The 19,179-nt window shown below is 47.9% G+C and overlaps 7 protein-coding genes across 7 annotated transcripts; 3 read left to right on the top strand and 4 right to left on the bottom strand.

Moving 5' to 3' along the window:
• Window positions 1–533: 533 nt before the first annotated feature.
• REV1 (deoxycytidyl transferase) lies at window positions 534–6,155 on the top strand (the record flags this gene model as incomplete). Its single annotated transcript, XM_058501599.1, has 1 exon — window positions 534–6,155. Exon 1 carries the CDS (start codon window positions 2,445–2,447, stop codon window positions 6,153–6,155), a length of 3,711 nt encoding a protein of 1,236 aa, XP_058362920.1. The 5' UTR covers window positions 534–2,444.
• A 767-nt stretch (window positions 6,156–6,922) lies between these two features.
• On the bottom strand, window positions 6,923–7,303 carry ONS95_008063 (uncharacterized protein; the record flags this gene model as incomplete). Its single annotated transcript, XM_058501600.1, has 1 exon — window positions 6,923–7,303. The coding sequence occupies one exon, from the start codon at window positions 7,301–7,303 to the stop codon at window positions 6,923–6,925; it is 381 nt and encodes a 126-aa protein (XP_058362921.1).
• A 1,080-nt stretch (window positions 7,304–8,383) lies between these two features.
• On the bottom strand, window positions 8,384–10,798 carry ONS95_008064 (uncharacterized protein). The gene is made up of 2 exons (XM_058501601.1): window positions 10,604–10,798; window positions 8,384–10,523 (listed from the first exon to the last, which is right to left on the bottom strand). The coding sequence occupies exons 1-2, from the start codon at window positions 10,665–10,667 to the stop codon at window positions 9,016–9,018; spliced, it is 1,572 nt and encodes a 523-aa protein (XP_058362922.1). The 5' UTR covers window positions 10,668–10,798; the 3' UTR covers window positions 8,384–9,015.
• Window positions 10,799–10,965: 167 nt separating this feature from the next.
• On the bottom strand, window positions 10,966–14,125 carry ONS95_008066 (uncharacterized protein). The gene is made up of 2 exons (XM_058501603.1): window positions 14,002–14,125; window positions 10,966–13,872 (listed from the first exon to the last, which is right to left on the bottom strand). Exon 2 carries the CDS (start codon window positions 13,854–13,856, stop codon window positions 12,369–12,371), a length of 1,488 nt encoding a protein of 495 aa, XP_058362923.1. The 5' UTR covers window positions 13,857–13,872; window positions 14,002–14,125; the 3' UTR covers window positions 10,966–12,368.
• Window positions 11,255–12,076, top strand: ONS95_008065 (uncharacterized protein; the record flags this gene model as incomplete). The annotated part of the gene is made up of 1 exon (XM_058501602.1): window positions 11,255–12,076. One exon carries the CDS (start codon window positions 11,255–11,257, stop codon window positions 12,074–12,076), a length of 822 nt encoding a protein of 273 aa, XP_058362924.1.
• Window positions 14,126–14,751: 626 nt separating the features above from the next.
• Window positions 14,752–17,591, bottom strand: ONS95_008067 (uncharacterized protein). The gene is made up of 7 exons (XM_058501604.1): window positions 17,543–17,591; window positions 16,640–17,465; window positions 16,258–16,411; window positions 16,076–16,207; window positions 15,949–16,021; window positions 15,821–15,901; window positions 14,752–15,771 (listed from the first exon to the last, which is right to left on the bottom strand). Exons 2-7 carry the CDS (start codon window positions 16,837–16,839, stop codon window positions 15,122–15,124), a joined length of 1,290 nt encoding a protein of 429 aa, XP_058362925.1. The 5' UTR covers window positions 16,840–17,465; window positions 17,543–17,591; the 3' UTR covers window positions 14,752–15,121.
• A 427-nt stretch (window positions 17,592–18,018) lies between these two features.
• RPS28A (40S ribosomal protein S28) lies at window positions 18,019–18,421 on the top strand (the record flags this gene model as incomplete). Its single annotated transcript, XM_058501605.1, has 3 exons — window positions 18,019–18,079; window positions 18,152–18,235; window positions 18,360–18,421. 3 exons carry the CDS (start codon window positions 18,019–18,021, stop codon window positions 18,419–18,421), a joined length of 207 nt encoding a protein of 68 aa, XP_058362926.1.
• Window positions 18,422–19,179: the final 758 nt, after the last annotated feature.

Raw genomic sequence — 19,179 nt, forward strand, 5'->3', positions numbered from 1 at the left:
TCTAGCGCACGGATCGGTCCGATCCATCCTTACGAATTGGGTGACAGAAGTCCGTGCTCTACAGGCTACCTCGCTTGCCTGAGGAACTCGAACTCAAACATGAAATTCTCTACTTTGCGCTTTGGTATTCCGACTAATAAAGGTTTTAAAGAAAAGATATTGTATTCAACTGAACCTTTTTAGTCAAAGAAGAGTTCTTATAAGTGGGAATATTGAATGCAGTATCGTGGCGTTGTTAGTACTCATACTCGACGTTTTCAAGCTTGTAGCGCACGGACTTATGCCACCCAGTTTGTTACTGCCACATGATAAATCCTCGCGGTTATACTTTTCCTATGCACTAACGAGTCAGCCGAATAGGTGTGAAAGTCAGATCAACCACAGGGCATTAATTCACATTGGCTCGATTAGCAAACATAGAGAGCGGGACAGGCAGGTCACAGTATATATTTCTCGATTTGCCGAACACTGCGATAAGATATTAAGGTTCTAGCACAGTTCTCGATTTGAAGAAACTGCAACGTATGACTAGTAGAAATCCTTCTATAAGAAGTCAAAATGGTCTGTTGTTTCGGAGAGAACGGATAGAGAGATACTGTCCCCTCAAGCCTAGATTTTCCTTTGCAACACTTTGTAACGGTCGAGTATTTACTCGGTGTCAACACGGGAAGGCTGGGGATCTCAGAAGATCAAGAGATAGGTGTATCACGTACGGGGTAGACAGTTGACAGTTGCTAAGTATCGGTAAAGATACTATTTGAAGTTGAGCACGAAGTTCCTGTCTAATGACAGACGTGCCAGTCTTATATAAGACCTCTTCGCCCTCGCAGAATCCTCCAGATCCGTTGGAGTCCCATTCTGTGGAGCCTCCAAAGAATGGAGTCGGATAGTGAAGTTGGATATATCGTACCCGGCATTCGGCAAAAGCCCGCCTTCAGCTATCATAGACCCGTTGTATATGTAAGGGAGTGGATCGTCCGCGGTGAGGGTTTAGAGTCGAATGCGGAAGTGATGCAGTTGGTGCAGGTACTCTCCCTTCTACGTCACATATTAGCTGGGTCAGGGAAAGGTTGGTTACATTACAAATGCTGCAGGAAATGCAAACAATGGCACGAGTCCCGTCACGCTTGATTCGAAACTGGTTGGCGGGCAGCGCGCCTCTTGTGCCGCATTTCAAATTACTACACCTGTACAAAGAGTCCATAACAGATGGTTGAGGAGTTTGTAACCAAAATGCGGGAAATTACGAGCTGGTGTCTCTGGTTCTTCGAGCCTGATTAACAGCCCGGTTACCAAACGGAGACGTATACTATAGAAATACGCGCTTCCTCCGAACTTGTATTCAAATGCAAATTGTTTCTTCTACTGTCCACTAAATCTCAGACCTGCGACGGACTTTGAGCGTCAGTTTGGCGGCGGAGGTAGATGTTGATATCAGAGATACCGAGAAGAACAGCGATGGCAACGATGGAGACAAACACGGGACCGTTGTCGAGACTGTAGTTTTGTTAAGTTAAGTTGCTTGAGTTACGCCTTGTTCCGAACAAAGGCAATTGGTAATGGAAATTTTCTTTTGGTAAATTCGTCAAAGAAAATATCACATCGAATCGCATTCGAACAGAAGATCTATATGTGAAAGGGAACACAGTCTATCTTGTCAAACGTACAAACCCTGGCTCCCAAAGCCTGATGCCGTGCTGAACAATGCCTTTGAAATCCCGCAAGAATTTGAGAACAAGCCCCTGAGACGTACACATTGGGTAACAACACCCTATCTTGGCCTCAGGATCTTTTTCTTTTAAGGTGACTACGTTCAACACGATCCATCATCTTTGAAGGGCGGTAAAGGGAACCTGTCCTTTCTTCGTAGCTCCTTAGTTCGTCCCCAAAACAGAACAGACACTGGGTCTTGCCACAGACGAGGGGAAAGACAGGAGCGACAAGTCCAATCTCAGGAGACAAAGTCGGTAGCGTGAGGCGAACTCACGATAGCCACATAGAGCCTCTACTGTATCGGCTTGTCGGTTTCAATGCAGGGGCTAACAGCGTCCTAGAGGGTGGTGTCCGTGATGCGAGTGCAGACAGGTCAACAGATTGCATTCTCTGAGCCGGATTGAAGTAGTATATACCCGAAGAAGTGAAGTTGCAAGATGAAAAAAATCAACGAGGAAACACGCTCCTGACCTCTCAGCCCTCTTCTCACGTCTACGAGTACCTAGGTACCTACGTAGTCACATAATACTAATTTTGCGGGGCGCCCCACACCAGGTACCTAGCTGGTTTCTGGTTTCACGTGCTTACGCACCACCTTGACGCGACCTCGTGGTAGGTATCTTTCAGGCAAGCAGCATTTTGTGACAGCCACACCAAATCCTGACCAAACCATGATCCTGAGATAGCTTTACTTCCGGCCAAGTCCGCCTCACGGACAACCAATATTCAAAATGGGCAGCCGCCTCGAGAAGAATTCCGAATCCGTGCGTAAGCGCATCGAAGCTCACACCTTCGAGGATGAAGAAGGAGAAGAGTACAAAGGCTCCAAATTTGGCGGCTTCTCGGACTATTTTCGCCGCAAGAAGATCAAGCTCCAGAATCTCGACGCGGAATTACGTTCGGAGTCGGCGGACAAGCCCAGGATCTTTCGAGGCGTCGTCGCACACGTCAATGGCTATACACAGCCTTCGCTCAACGACCTTCATCGTATCATCGTGGCCTATGGAGGGGGTTTTATGCAATATCTCGATGGCAAAACAACGGTGACGCATATCATCGCGGCGAATCTGACGCCGAAGAAGGCCATCGAGTTCCACAAATATCGCATCGTCAAGCCAGCATGGATTGTGGATAGTGTTGCTGCTGGGAAATTGCTGCCATGGAATTCCTATAGGGTTGTTGATGAGGGCGTGGGACAGCGACTTTTAGGCTTCAATGACGGCAAGATGGTCAGTCAGACTAATACCCAGCAGCGTGGGTACCGAGAACAAACAAGCACGAGTTGGTATAGCAACCAGGTTCAGTCCGTCGTCGACGATATCGATGATGAGGATGGGGCTCATTTTCCGAGCACACAGAATGTTGCGTTCAACGGAACAAGTGCGTTTATGGAAGATTTGGCTCCAGGGCAACCACGCCGAGAGCAAAAGGACCCAGTAAAAGCAATAAAAGTGCTCGAGAACCCCGAATCGTCAGGCGACTTTGAGGTTTCCTCATCGTTGGAGGACGCTTTAAATAGTGCCGCAATACGAGATGCGGCTCGAAGGTCCAGTCCACTCAAAACTGGACAGAGTGTTCCTGTTCCAAAGGAATACGAGGATACCCAAGTGTTGCCACATATCCAAAAACCGACAATCGAGGTCGAGACTATAGACGCGGCCGCTCCTTCCGAGTCTATGGAACCATCCAATTCTTTGCAACGGTCACGCGACGTCGAAAGTCCGTCACCATCCAAGAGAGCCAGGATCATGACAGCTGAAGAGCATAATGCTATTTTGCTAGCTGATCCCCACATTAAAAAGTCCTCGACTGCAAATCCAGACTTTCTCAAGCAATTCTACTCAGAATCTCGTCTCCATCACTTGTCGACCTGGAAAGCTGACCTGAAGTCTCGCTTCCAGCAGATGGCATCAGAAAAATCGGCTTCACAGAAATCACCGACCAAAAAAAAGCCAGGAGCTCGACGATATATCATGCACGTCGATTTTGACAGCTTCTTCTGTGCAGTATCTCTCAAGAATGCACCAGACTACATCGACAAACCTACGGTCGTTGCTCATGGCAGTGGTACTGGAAGTGAAATCGCGAGTTGTAATTATCCCGCTAGGAGCTTTGGGGTGAAGAATGGGATGTGGATGAAGAAGGCTTTAGAACTATGCCCAAATATCAAAGTCCTCCCCTATGATTTTCCAGCTTACGAAGAAGCGAGCAAGGGTTTCTACGATGCCATCTTGGATGTTGGAGGCATTGTTCAGAGCGTGAGTGTGGATGAAGCTCTTGTTGATATCACCAGTCTATGTTTGCCTGCAGGAGGCACTGATGGTCTCGGGGTTCACGAAGGAAGCATCTGGAGGGAGCAAGAGAAGGCAGACCAGATTGCGGACGACCTTCGAAAGCAAATCAAGGATAAGACAGGCTGCGAAGTATCTGTAGGAATTGGAGCGAACATCCTTCTTGCCAAAGTTGCGCTACGTAAAGCCAAACCAGCAGGCCAGCATCAGATCAAGCCTGAAGATGTTCTGGACTTTATTGGTGAGCTCACTGTCCAGGATCTCCCTGGTGTTGCGTACAGCATCGGGGGGAAGCTCGAGGAGGTCGGGGTAAAGTTTGTCAAAGATGTTCGACAGTTAACGAAAGATCGTCTCATGACTGTACTTGGCCCCAAGACCGGGGAGAAGATATGGGATTATTCCAGAGGCATCGACCGTACTGAGGTCGGAGAGCAAGTTATCCGTAAATCCGTGTCTGCGGAAGTCAACTGGGGCATACGATTCATTTCTCAACCAGAAGCCGAGGAGTTTGTCCAGAATTTGTGCATCGAGCTGCAGCGTCGTCTTGTCGATCAGGGAGTCAAAGGACGACAATTGACAATGAAGATCATGAGAAAGTCTGCGGACGCTCCATTGGATCCACCCAAGCATTTGGGACATGGGAAATGCGATACATTCAACAAGAGCATTGTTCTTGGAGTTGCAACAAACAATGCTGAAGTCATCGGACGAGAAGCAGTATCTATTCTGCGAAGTTATGGTTTCTCGCCTGGTGAACTCAGGGGTCTTGGTGTTCAAATGACGAAGCTGGAACTCCTTAAAGCTTCAAACATAAAGATGCCAGATGGCAGTCAAAGAAGGATCAATTGGGGTGCCGCACCGCCAAAGTTGGGAAAGCAAATCACAGCAGATCCTATCGATGACCCACAAACGCCAAGCAAACCGAAGTATACGTCGACGGGTTGGGACAAGTCAAACCTTGAGGAACCTCCGGATCCAATGAAAGACATAGTTACTCCCACAAAACCGAAGTCATCAACTGCTCGCTTACTCTTTGGAAAACATGTAGCCGATGATATTGAAAGTCCACAGAAGACGAAAGACACTCCTTCTGTTCACCCCGCCGCCGTCATCGCCAGAGCAAATGCTGCAGATCAAAGTGCTAAAAAGGTGCTTAATGTCATGGGCACGCAGTTCATCATCCCCAGTCAAATTGACCCGCAAGTCCTTGACGCACTTCCCCATGACATCAGATCGAAGCTCATGGCCCAAAGCAAAAGCCTGCCCTCCTCGAGAGCTCAATCCCCGTTTATGGATTCAAGGTCAAATAGTGTCACTCCGGAAGAGCCTCCACGCCTGCCCTCCCGGCTTGATCCAGATGTATTCGAAGCATTGCCAGATGATATGAAAGCGGAGGTGCTTGCATCGTACGCGTCTCGTGCTGCGCCAGCTCAGCAAGGTCTTCTGCCACAATCTCCTCGCAAAGGTCTTCATATTGTACCTCCCAAGAGAGCAACTCCAACCAAGAAGCGCGGTCGAGGACGTCCTCCAGGTGCTCGGGCCAAGCCCAAACAAGATTCGCACTCCAACCTTACTCAGGCTAATTTCGTTGCGAGTAAAGGAAGTACCTCTCGAGACCAAGGCGGCGACTCTGATGGGTACAACTCAGACACTTTGGATCCTGAGTTCCTCGCTGCCTTGCCGGAAGAAATGCGTCAGGAGATAATGAATGAGCATAGGCGCAAAAGACTTGCTAAGAAAGGCGGGTTGATGACCACAGCTGCAATGAAGAAACGACCTCCTCCTGGCCTTCTTCTTGGCCAACGGAAGATTCGGCTACCACCTCGAGAGCCGAGGCCAACGTTCACAACACAAGAACTAAGTACGTTACCCCAGCTAAGAGATACTCTCAGCGCGTGGTTCAGGGAGTTTGCAGACGACGGGCCACATCCAGATGATGTGGCTGCTATGGAAAGATATCTACGAAGGGTAATACTGGATGAGCGAGACATGAGCAAGGTAGCTGCTATAGTAAAGTGGCTCGAATGGCTCATTGATGAAGCTGACGATGATAATGAAGGCACGAAGATATGGAGTGATGCATTTGACGGCATAAAAGATAGGGTCCAGTTGGCTGTCAGAGAACGTGGGCTTGGGAAGTTAGAATTATAGCATTAGTGCTCTCATCTTATTTCGTTCTTGCTAGACAAGCAGCATGCAAACCATTGGCCTATCCTTATGTCTCTGTGCGAGCAATAATGCAATTGTCTCTCGCTCTCTGTCTTAACCTTCTATCCGCAAACGATACAGTACCTGCACGCATGATCCCATGAACACTAAACATTTCCAACGCTCAAGAACAATGAAAGAAGCCAACACTTGAACTCCAAAACTACCTTTGCTGACCGCGCCACCCATATAAAGCAAGCAAGCTCCTCCAGTCGTATACGTGAAGCCTGGCTAGCAAGCGTGTCCAGCAGTTCAACACGGCTCAGCCAAATCCAACGTAACTTCCGCCTCTGTCCGCAACTCCGCCAAGAGAATATACACCACTTCGCCGAACTCTCATGATCAGGGCGCATGCGCGTTGTTGTCGCAATTAGTAATTATTCCTCCCCTTTGTTCCGTGAATCACTCTCGTACCAACCGATCTCAGCCATCTCAAGCCAGACACAACAGAACACCCATCGCAATGCCTAATGCCAGAATGCTGCCCACAGGAGTCGTTCGAATGACCTTGCCTGTCGCGCTCTTCTTCGAAGCCTTCACGGTGTACACGCTGAGCTTGAGGGAACCGCCGCAGATCTGTGTCGTGTTGCCGATACATGCGAGATCGCAGGCGCTGTCTTCGAGTTTGTCGGCAATTGCGGAGAGGAAGTGCGAGCACCAGCATTCTCTGTAGAGGGGAGAATTGTTAGTGAAAGTTCCGAATCATATACTTACAACTGACAGCAGAGGATTACACGAATGAGGCGTGTAGGCAGGGAGGAAGGAACGCAAAAAGCCCGAACGTACTTCGTATACTCCAGCCCAGCAAACTCATATCCATCTTTGTTACAGTAATCCAAACAGCTCTCTACCGTCATGGTATCCACACTCTCCGTCTTGCCGCTGTTCAATGTCCGCATGCCATTCGTGCCGTTGTTGAGCGTCGTCTCGGAGTAGCAGCCTACGTACTCGTACTTCGAGTTGCCGGGCGAGATCTTCGCATTGACTGAGTTCTCGGGCGTGATTGTCTCGTTGGCTACTTGTGCGAGGATTGTAGATGGGAAGACGAGTGTGAGGAGCGTGAGGAGGACCGGGAGGCGTGGGAGATGCATCGTTGGGTTTGTTATTGTTGAGGAGGTGTCTAGAGATTATGAATTATTGGCGATGGACCAGCGAAGCCTCTTCCTGTTTTTGTTGACGTGGAGGAATGTTGAATTGATCGCGACAGAGAAGTGGGGGATCGCCTGCAGTCCAGATGTCAAGACGTCAAAGTCAAAAGTCTTTTCGATGGAGAATTGCTCTTGATTTGTGCTTGGGGCGCGATGGGGGACGCTGAGATGGCTGATCAGAGACTGACTGGGCGGGAGCGTGGAGCTTGGGGGAGCTGAGCGGGAGATCTGCGCCACGAAAAAGGGGATTTGGCGTAGCTTAGCGGCCGCCTATTGGTGTCTCTCTTTGGATGCGGACAACCGCTGAAATTCGCGATAATTACTCCTTCCTTTGCACTGTGCTTTCAATTTTGTGTGATATTCATCCGGGAGGCTCTTGTTAAGTGAGATGACCATCGATGGAATTTATAAAGGCTTGTCAATGTTGACAGCTTGCTTTTGTCTACAGTAGCAGCAGCAGCAGCAGCAGCAGCAGCACGTTTTATTGACAAGCTGCAGGACGCCAGGCCTGCGCCTCGTCTGTCGAGCCGAGATAGGCTCGTTTCTACATGCAGCTGCATGGGATATCGATTGGACACAGGCACAACGCCACAAATCTCCCCATTCGTGTTGTGGTGAGCCTGCAGCGTTGGGTAAAGCGACGCCGCAGTATGATACCTAGATAAGAAATAAGGGAGGATGGGGGATGGAGGATGGAGGATGAATTTCGGGTTTGTTGGTGCGGAACCGGAAACTGTGGTGGCTGAGATACCAAGGTCGTGCTTGATTGAGGCCACGACCATCTCCAGTGACTTGCATGCGAGATGCAGAAATGCATGTCTTATCTTCTGTCCGAACGTTAGCTGGATGTGTCACTTCAAGGTTGGCGAGCGAGCGATGTTTATATTCCGAAACAAACCGCTTGAACTGGTCTTCCACCTGTGGAGAAAACTCCTGAACGATCACATTTCCGTTATCAATAAACGCACGGGTTATCATGGTGCTCTGATTTCCAAATATTGTATTTCAGCGAGGGGTTTCGACAGCAAGGGCTCTAAAATCTGACATCTTAATGGCTTGCAGCACTCCACACCTCTCTCGTAAGCTCGTCTGTGGGTAATCCAGGGGCAAAGCTAGAGGCAGTCTCGATAGATATGCCATTCATCGGATCTAGAGATTGACGCCTACAAATTTTGGAAGCAGCCTTCAAGCGAATATGCTAGCTTCGCTTTCTATTCTAAACTTATAGGACTTGCTTCTAAATCCTTCCAGCTTGGGGAAATTTTGATATGGAATGCTTGCAGATATCTGATAGCTGTAAAAGCTTCACTCCTTGGAGGGATTTTTTTTTAGGAATCAGTCGGCAGAACCGTGTAGCTGCAAAACCGATACGTACGCATCGTTGTATTTCTCTACCTTCTCTGTGACCGAACTCCGTCAGACCTCAATCCCAAATAGACACGAGAGTAATGAAAATCAAGCCCGCCGATCATATTGCTTCAGTACGCGCCTGTCGTCACCATCGCCCTCGATGGTCCTGATCCCTCCCTTCATCCTTCAATATGTTGAGTCGAACTACTGATCACATTCCCCGTACGCCACAGTTAACCAATGCATCAAACCAAAACACAAAACTCCACTCTTTCCAAGAATAAGGGTATTTGACCCACTGCGTTCTACTGCGCTAAAGTCTTCATCGTCTTGATGAGAAACGGATTCCGCTCGCGCACCACTCTCACTACCCACCGTCCGAGAACCGATTCCTCGCCGCGAAGCCTGATCCAAATTGTAGCCATGGCCCAGTGAAGCGTCGAAGAGGATGCTCTGTGCGAGTTGACAAGGTGGTATGGGATGCTGCGACAGATATCTTGGATTGGAGTGTCTTGGGCCAGGAGGTAGGGATTTATCGTGTGTGAACTCTGGTTGATTATGGGAGTTTGGGTGTCCGGGGGTTGGGACCAAATTTTTGGGAAATGAGGTGGGTCGTTGAGGACATTTTCTTTCTTGATGCTTGGTGTTTGTAGTCGCGATGTAGATGGATTTTCGGCAGGAAGGCATTTGGGCGGAGGTGATGTGAGTAAGGCGAGGATATGGAGTACGTGAATGAGGGCTATGTTGTATAGCAATACTGTAATTGCGACGAAGTCGTTTGGGTATTCCAAAGTTCTCGTAAAGAGTAATGCACCATCTGAACGACTGGTTTCTGATGGACCGAGGTTATTGCAAGTCAATGGAATTTCGGTTGCTCTGTGTTCCTTGTCATCATCCCATCGTTTCTTCCAGGAGTGAAGCTGGTCCAGTAAGGACAGTGCATTTACCTTGAGCAACTTGAGTCGGAATTGACTTTTCTCAAAAGATATTTGAGAGTCCTCCAATGCATGATCACGTAGTGCAATCACAACAGTGCACTCCGCCAAGATGTCAAAGACCTCCTGCCTCATCAACTCATCTGTCGAGTCAACATGCTCTCTCAACTGTCTCTTCCATTCCGAACTAGCCAGTATAGATGTTCGTCTCGATCTTAGTGCCGCGAAAAGAATCATCTGCCGTAAACTCCGATACAGCTCCGACGTTTCAAGGGAAATCGGTAAGTTGTGATCTCGCAAGGCAAGCAGATGCTCAAGCCCGTCCATATGCTTTAAATGATTCCCTGCCCCTGTAGATACGAACATCTCCATGATACTGAGGGTCACTACTGCGTAGATCAAATCATCGTTGGTATTATGAGCTGGATCTGACAGTGTTTCGTTGAGCCGTCGGAGCACCATGCCATATAAGTCGAACCCGGTCTGGGTGATGCGAGCCTGGCGGTGCTGCATCCCGAAGAAAATAGCCGCAAAGCTAAAGATAGCTTGGTGGGAGATCTGGATACGGTGCCTGGCGGCTGGAACTGGTGGAGTGATGAGGTCGGTTGGCTGAATGCTTCTTGTGGATAGTTCAATACATCCGCCACGACGAAGGTTTTTCAGAGCATAGCAAATATAAATCTCAAATTCGCTACTACTAAGTAAGGCCGTTCGAGGGATCCGACTAACACAGAGGTTTGTATCAGGGGGGCATCTTGAATTCGATTTCGTGCTCCGGCGAGACTTGACTATGGTACCGACGACGAATGTGATAGGTTTCTGGCCATCACATTGGAGTCCGCTTTTCAGACACCGCATACAAGTGGGATGGGCTTCATCTTGACGACTGTCAGTATCAATTCACACTACAAAATAATATATTTCCTGCTGCGTATCAGGTGTAAGTTTCATAGCCTACCGCATTTCAGATGCCTCTTTCGGCATGGCGTGCACCCCCGAGACCGCCCACCTACATTGACCATGGTATTCTAATCTAGTCCCAGCCACACGGGCTAATAGGAGGTGATATGCGGTATAATATGATGCCGGTCTGTTGGAATTTAATCGCCGTCGGATCCAAATCTACAAGAGGCGTTGAACTCTTGAGTGGCATTACATACGGAGCTAAACCTTTTGCGGCTCAATCCGCGATCGTACCCCTGCATCGCTTATGCATGTATGCATGTGGAGAGCAATGTTTACGGGGTATGGCTCGGTGTGGATCAATACGCGATTTAGCGCACGGCGCAGCCTGAGAGTTTGATATTTACTGGCAGCGCTAGAACCTTTGCGGCTCATTACACGTAAATGATCAATCCTCGAATGCTTGAGAAGCGGTATGATAAGGATCATGTGTGCATAGCTCTGAGTAATAGTATATATTACCTTGGGGAGCTGCACATTTGCACACTGCAACTTGAACCTCATTCTAATACCACTCATCTGGCTTGTCACAAGAAACTTGCGAATTAGACAGCTTCTATTGAGCATCCGAGTAGACAACAAAAGACTCTTACATCGGCAATCGACATCTTGACCATCTTGGAGCTTCAATTTTGACATCACGACCATGCCTATCACTCAAGTCGCGATCGATGGCGGCATGCTTGCCGTAGAAGTCGAAGGCAAGGATAATGCTCCTCTAATTGTCTGTTCTCCCGGAATGGGTGATACTCGGGATGCCTACGGTCCCCTCGCCGCCAAGCTTGTCGCTGCAGGATTTCGCGTTGCTCGCTACGACCTTCGTGGCCACGGCGATAGTACTGCTGACTTCAAGCATTACGGTGACGAAGCGGTGGCAGATGACTTCCTGGCGATCATTGGCGCTCTCGGTGGGGCTCCTGCAATTCTTGCCGGCGCGTCGTTATCTGCTGGAGCGAGTGTCATCGCAGCAGGGAAGAATCCTGAAGCTGTCGCTGGATTGATACTTCTTGCGCCATTCCTCCGGAATGGAGGGAATGCCCTCATGTTGGGAATTCTTCGTGTGGCCCTTTGGTGGCCTTGGGGTCCATATGTGTGGAGAGCGTACTCTCGAACATTGTGGCCTGGTCTTGGAGATAAGTCGAAGGCGAGAGCGAATAGTTCTACAGCATTACTCGAGCGACCGGGGAGGTGGTCGGCATTTCATGCAACTGTTGTGGGTGCCAATCATAATGTTGTCACACCGTGGCTGGGAAAGACCAAAGCTCCAGCGTTGGTGGTCATTGGGGATAAGGATCCTGACTGGTCGGATCCACTCAAAGAAGCCGAATGGGTGGCATCGAACTTCAAAGATGTAGAAACTGTGGTAGTGCCTGGTGTTGGTCATGCGCCAATGTTAGAGAGTCCGGAAGTAGTGGCAGCGGGGGTTCTGAAGTTTCTGGAGAGGATAAAATTTGGTGGAAGGAAGTGATGATATCCCGTCGGGAATCTTGTGGAGTTCTGCGCAAGTAATGAATACAAGCTTTTGTGTTGTGATGGTCTACTTAGATGAACATAGAGATACAGGTTGTGAGATCGTTTGTCGAGCTGAGCCTGGGTATATTCCAATGCCCTAGTGGCTGAGCGGACCGATATGGGGGTATTTCTATTCTAGCTTTGATGCAGGCTGAGCATTGCTTTGTATTCTCAGACACCTGAGTCCTAGGGCCTAGTCAAGGAACGGTAAAATCACCTTTCCTCCAGCAATTTGAATTTCATTCTCTTCAAGGTATTACAACGAAATCAGGACCACGCTTGACAAGGTCCAGAAGAAAACTCGTACATCCATTACTCCGCTTCATCCACACCCAGTCTATCAAAACAGATATCTTCGACATGAACACTGGAGCCGCAGCCGACAACGTGATATAATTCCAGATGTCCTTAGGCAGATCAGGTATCTCCAACGCCACGAGAAGAATGGGAAATCCAACGTTCTGTAAGCGTGTTCCTGGTTTGAGCATTGCCGAGTACCTCGAGAACTCGGACATAATGAGGTGGGCATGCTCTTTAGCAACTTCATCGAGAGTGCCTATTGGGTGCAAAATTCTATGACAGAATAGGAGTACTGCTACTCGATACATGGCAGCCTGTGCTTCCATCTTCAGTATTTCCTGACCCGAAAATTTCTCAGTCAGATCTGAAGGGGATTCTGGCCGCCACCAAAATACTTTCTGCTGAATGTGTGCCAGATCAGCATTGTCGGCCACTGCGCCAGCAAGACTATCCGTGAAAGTTTTGCTCGCCACACACAAGCTGTACAATACAGGAAGCAAAGTTGTGCAATGTCCTGCCATCCGGTCGACAATTGGAGTGTCCCCCAAGATATGCTCTAGAATAGGAATCTCGCTTTTCATCAGACAGTTCAAAGTGTCCCAGAAAATCGATGCAATGATGACAGGGTCCAGTAACGGGTTCCTTGCAACTCTCTCGTGCCATGGACGAATTGATGTGAGCGAATATCGTAAGATCGAAGTTGAGCCATTACAGCTAGTGAGGAGATCAAAAGCTGCTAGGGTCTGGCCAAGAGCAAGTATTGCAAGAGCATCGCCAATGCCAGATATCCGCGCCGTTCGTAGTTGCTGAAGACTAACGGCACCTCTTGCGACATCATCTTGGTCCCACGCGACTATGTTGTTTCTAGCCCGTTTGACGGTTGTCCACAACACAGCAATGATATCGTGCAAGAGGACTGGAGAGCAAAGGTAAGAATATTGAAAAGCAGCACGCATTTCCCAAGCAAAGCTTGGGCCAAGCATGAATAGGTCATATGTATCTGTGAAAAGTTTGAGAACTTCGGGCGAGTCGACTTGGAATGGCGACGCCAAGGACAAAACTTGGTCATCCTTTGGATTTGAAATTGGCTGCAAGCCATTTCCTCGCAAGTCTGTAGCAAGTTCCGCTACCGTGAGAAACTTAGGCGTACCCCAGAAATTGAAACTCAGAAGATTGGGCCTTCCTTGAGGTACGAAGGCATGGTTCTTAGGAACCGCAACATTGCAATTCGATGGTCCATCAATAGCCCATACCTGAACAGAGCCTTCGGGACCAAGATTCTTGACCTTCGGACGTCGTCCCTGGCGCACTCGTAAGCGGGACGTTGTACAAGTTGATTTCGAGAGCTCGCACTCAAGACATGCTTCTTCACCGTCCTCGAAGTTACATCTTTGCTTGTCCTTAAAACATCTGTCGCAAGCCCTGCGACCAGGCATGTTCTGAAGTTTGTCTCTACGCAGAGTTACAATCCGAAACAATCTTTAGGGACCAAGAGGCATTCCTTCAACAACTTGCAATCCCCGGTGGATGTCAGGGCGTTCATAAGCCTTCTAGGCAACAAGAAAAATTCACTCTACTTACACGCGGGCGTGAGAAGGGCGTGTGTCTAGACAAAGTCGAAGAGTCAAGGCATCTCAATCTGTCAGCTTCGATTGAGAAGGATATCAAGCATTGGGCGCGGTCAAAGAAAGCTGGTGATTTGCAGTAGAGATGGAAGTGGAGGTTGAGAGGTTGGGGGAAAATGGGGCCTTGAATCTCCTGAGCTAATCCCAAACTAGACTTCTTGGCATGTCGGGCATGTATCCGATCTTTCCAGCCACAAAATGATAGACAGCTTCTTACGAAGCTTTCAAATACTCTCACGATACTTCTATGGCGTTTCTATTTGCAAAAAACGACTAGATGGTGGATATTACCTTGTCGTGGCCAGCACTGTCAAGTGCATTCCAGGCATTTTAGCACCTGCTAAGACACGCGTCAACTTACCAGGAGCTACATCTTTTTCAGCTCTCATGAAGTCTTAATGTTTTCCTTCTCTTCTAAGCTTACGAACTGAGAACTAAATTTCTCTGATACAGAATCAACAACACTACTTAGAGTCTGCCTAGACACTATGGAAGCCGACGAATATTACTGTGAAAATCACGTCGGTCTCAATTCGCGTACAAATAAGATATTCAGAAGTGGCATCAAGGAGATGACAGAATTTAATAGAATTTTATCCCTAAACATAACTACATAACGAGACATCCAAAGCTTGCATCTTTATTGTAGATACATATGCCAGGCCGAGCCTCAAACAGCCTGCATTGAAAACGGCGAGGGTGAAGGTAAACAATTTAGTCGAGCATGATCGCAAACCATTTCGACAAAACTTTCAAGAATAAAAATGGGTAATTCTAATCAGATATGCTTGAAGAGTTGGGAAGACGATTCTGCCAATCATGATGCGAAAAGTATCCTTCTGCATGATCGACTTTGAGCTTGTTATGAAGGTTTGTTTTTTGAGTCCACGAGAAAGCGATTCGGGTATATTCAATCTAGCATATTTATCTACCATCTTAACCCATTTACATTGCCAGCTAACGTCTCTTTACTATTATCAGCTCACTGCGTCCTCGAAACCTGTTGTCTCGGCAGCATGAGGAAACAACAAGAGCAGAGTCTAACAAGCCAATTCTCTTACCGGATACCCCTTTATTCAAAAAAACGTATGTACAATCTCACTACCAGCCCGAATAGCAAATTCCACAGTCTCAAACCCATTCAAGCCACTCGCAAAATACGTCTTCTTCACTCCTTGCAGTTTATTGAACTTGTCATACCAACCCCCCGCTAGTTCTGCTGGATCGAAATGAGGGAAGTAATCATTCGGCTGAAATCCCAAGATATCTTTGTCCGTCACTGGCTTGGCTACGGCGTTGGGATCTGTGGGGTCCTTGTTGATTCTTGACAAAGTTTCTTTGAGTAGTTGTCGAGCAACGGCAGTGGAAGTACCATTGCCCCATGACCAAGTGGTTGCGATATCCGAGGTATTGAAAAGATGGAGCAGGGACACTGGTGCCCCTGTTGCTGGTACCGGTACTGTGGGTGGACTGGCGGCGCTGAAAGTCAGGTTCCGTGGTGTTTTGAGACGGACCGCGCCGGAGAAGTAAGATGTGAGCCGAAGCGGTGAGAACACAGAGACTTCTTCGGCGGTCGGTTTGAGGTTTGCTGCTTGGAGAGCCGCGATGGTGGGCGGGAAGGCGAGGATGATTGAGGAGCACAGTTGATTTTCGGTCCTAGATCTCGTTGTGCGTTTGTCCTTGCGGCCTTGGTGGTAGGATACTTTTGGAAATGGTCCCGATCGGTCTGAGTCTAGTATTAATAAACGTAGCGCTCAGATAGTTTGAGAGCATACCAATTTTGTTTATTTTACTGCGAAGGTATATTGGTCCTTTAATTGACTTCTTTGTCCAATCTACCCACACTTTGTGAAAGTCTACATCGAGTTAAATGAGATTCCAAAGCCAGATAGACTCGGCTTACCAATGAGATAAACACCGTGAATTTGGGCAAAGAACCCGAGGATATCTGGTGTCAAATACTGAAGCATGTAGAGCTGGAACCTGAAGTCAGCAAGTATGCACAGCAGACCCATGTAGAAATAGCCTACAATCGGAACTTCTCTTAGATCCCCATAGCCGAAGGCCACCATCGCTTGAATAAACAGAACTGGCAAAGCTTGGAAATTGTTGCTTGCTAGCCATTGTGAGGTAGTCACAGTCAGCTCTTGTGGCACACCATTCTGTGAGCGGGTTAGATTTGATATCCCAAGAGGAGCGCATCTCAACTAACCTTGTATCTCAACGCGGAATAAGGAGCAAAGATGGTGTTCCAATACACAGCGTATCTTTGGAATTCCTGGCCCACAAGTGCTGCAAATCCTGATGAGATAGCGGGTGACAAGGCGAGATTACCAGTCGGAACATCATACAACCAGCGTTGTCCACTACAGACACATTTGATCAGCATATAGAACGAAGTCAGAGCAATTTAGGGGCAAACGAAGGGCACCTTACGTTACAAAAGGAACAGCAGGGACACCTGAGGTTTCGATGACTTTCAGAGTCTCGGGATAACTTGCATTCGAGAAGAGGAGGGCACCCAAGGGATGGAAAGTGTTCCTGAAGAAAGTCTTAAATGTGGCCACAAACTGACAGCCATGAGAATAACTTACGCCTCGTAGACAGCTTGACATTTCCCTCCTACTTCATCTTGTTTCTCGAATATCACAACCTTTCGTCCTTTATCCTCAAGCTTCTTGGCGGCAGTCAGGCCGGCAGGTCCAGCTCCAACGATACAAACCGGAAATGTCTGAGGGTGAGCATTGGTGTGAGCCAGCAATGCTACAATTGCCGAGAGAAGGTAGCCTTTCATCCTGATGAAAACAGATAGGATGTCCTGTAACCAGGACAGGTGGACGAAATGAAGACATGATGGAATCTTATACCAGACCACTACACTGAGAGATTACTCCCAAGACTCATGTGTGGAATGCGTGTAGCTGAAAATAAAATTCAGTAGCAATCCTCATCCAAGAGCGCCCGCTTCTATAGTAGGTGCGCCACATTTCAGCCCAGCTCATGCCGACCTTCGGACAAAACAAACATCGAAATCCAGGCCCATGGCTGCTCAACTTAGAGAGACTCGACCCGCGTCTCAGCCCTTTCTTGGCAACACGTTTAATATGATAACACATGGCATTCGCTCATGATCATGATTTGGTCGCGAATGAGATGTCAATAATAGAGCGTGTTTGCAAACAACGGCGCCAGCTAGCAGAATACAGAGGTTTAGAGGGCGCCACTGGAGAATCTGAACGGGAAGGTGTTCAATAGAATGAAGGAATTCCGAAAGCTTCAAAACTTTGCGTTTGGGCCGTCGTTGGTCAACCTTATGTGAGCTTTGGGCTTCCGATGCAGAGCTAGACATGCAGTTGCTGTAAAAGCAGATGATTCGGAAAGCTGAAAACGATCTTGGCTTCTGTCCACATGGAGTTTCTCCTGACAATTACATCTATAAGACATTCGGAAACCTAGAGTGATGCTATCGCCTAAATTCTAGACAACAATAAACTGACCTGTCGAAATTAATAGTCTTATTTTCGTCCAATCATCTCTATCCGTTCCAATATCGTAGTCTATGGGTATTCAAATCATCTCATTAGCCTGTCCTTGTGTTCGCAATGTCTAATCTTCACTTTTAGATAGACGTTTTTTGGTGTGTGTAACAGCAAAATGAAGTTTTATTATTAAGACTGAAGAAATGTTATTCTTAGGAGATTGTAGGTCCTAAATGCGACCTTGATGAGGAGTGAGGCTGGTGATAGGATGTGGCTGTTTATTCTAACCACATTTAGACAAGCGCCCCTTCGCTAACAAGCCCTGCTGGGAGGCAAGAGCACACTGAAGAGTTTCGAGAATTTCGACGAAATCAGCCCGCTATCAAGTCAAACTTCAACAACCACACTCTCCCGAATCCCCGCGCATTCATCTAAGTCAGTTCACCGAAAAATCGAGATCACGGAGCAAATACTGATATCAACAGATCGCAAATATGGATTCCTCAAAGGTCCCAGTCAAGCTTGTGAAGGTCACCCGTGTGTTGGGCCGTACCGGTATGTTCGAACAATCACGATGAGGACATATTTGGCAGACAGATCGAGAGAAGAGATCCTGATAGCTACTAGGTTCCCGTGGAGGTGTTACTCAAGTCAGAGTTGAGTTCATGGACGACACTACCAGAAGCATTATCCGTAACGTCAAGGGCCCAGGTACGAATAAATCCATTTCTAGAGAAATCAGTCGGACCAGAGACATCGAATCAGGGGAAGATGTGGCAGGAAAAGATAGGATAGTGGTTTGAGGATATGCACAAGCTAACGCAGAATTTTACAGTCCGCGAAGACGATATCCTTTGCCTGCTCGAGTCCGAACGTGAGGCACGCAGATTGAGATAAGGGAAGTGGTTCTTGGAGTCGGAAAATGGAATTCTTTTGAGTCATCTTTGCAAGGCATTTGCTTCGGGATGGGTGTACTATGAGGTCTTCGCTGGAGGAAGCTAAGGCAGATCTCGCAAATACAAGGTCCATGAACAATCATCGAATGGTCAGATTGAGAATGAGACAGAGGGTCCCGACCTGTGACCGAAAGAGAACTGGCATATTCGACGAGCGGTACATTTACCGACTTTACCAGCATACCCGCATCGTTCTGTGAAGACGAAGGTGTGCCAAGTGGCACACAACTTTTCTCAGGGAGGTTCTCATGCCGGCCAGCTGAAGCCTTGATACCATACTTCAGAGGATGCGCCAGTTATCCGCAAGGTTGTATCAGAACCCAGTTACATTACTTTACCAACAACCGCCTCAAAGTGCATTACATGTTATTTCAATCGTCTCCGTACATGTTATCGTTATTCTGAAGACCAAGTGGTACCCAGTAAGGTGGCTGACTGTTGCTCGCTCTCGTTTATTTCTGGTATTTCTCGTTCCCGTACCTCATCCTCTCTCTATCGCGTGGCTGGACGTCGTATTTCCCACAACACCCAGAAATACACTTACTGGTCCGAATTTTGCCATTACTTGTGCCGTTGATGGCCTATCGACGACCTGGACGTGCCATCAATGAAAGGATGTCGTGTATACCATCTTTGAAGCCAAGAAGCTGCCACAAATCATGCACAGAGGAGCTTTGTATAATTCAGAGCCGATGGCCC

This window comes from Cadophora gregata (genome assembly GCF_030347475.1).
Source record: "Cadophora gregata isolate MNR1 chromosome Unknown scaffold_2, whole genome shotgun sequence".
NCBI lineage: Eukaryota > Fungi > Ascomycota > Leotiomycetes > Helotiales > Ploettnerulaceae > Cadophora > Cadophora gregata.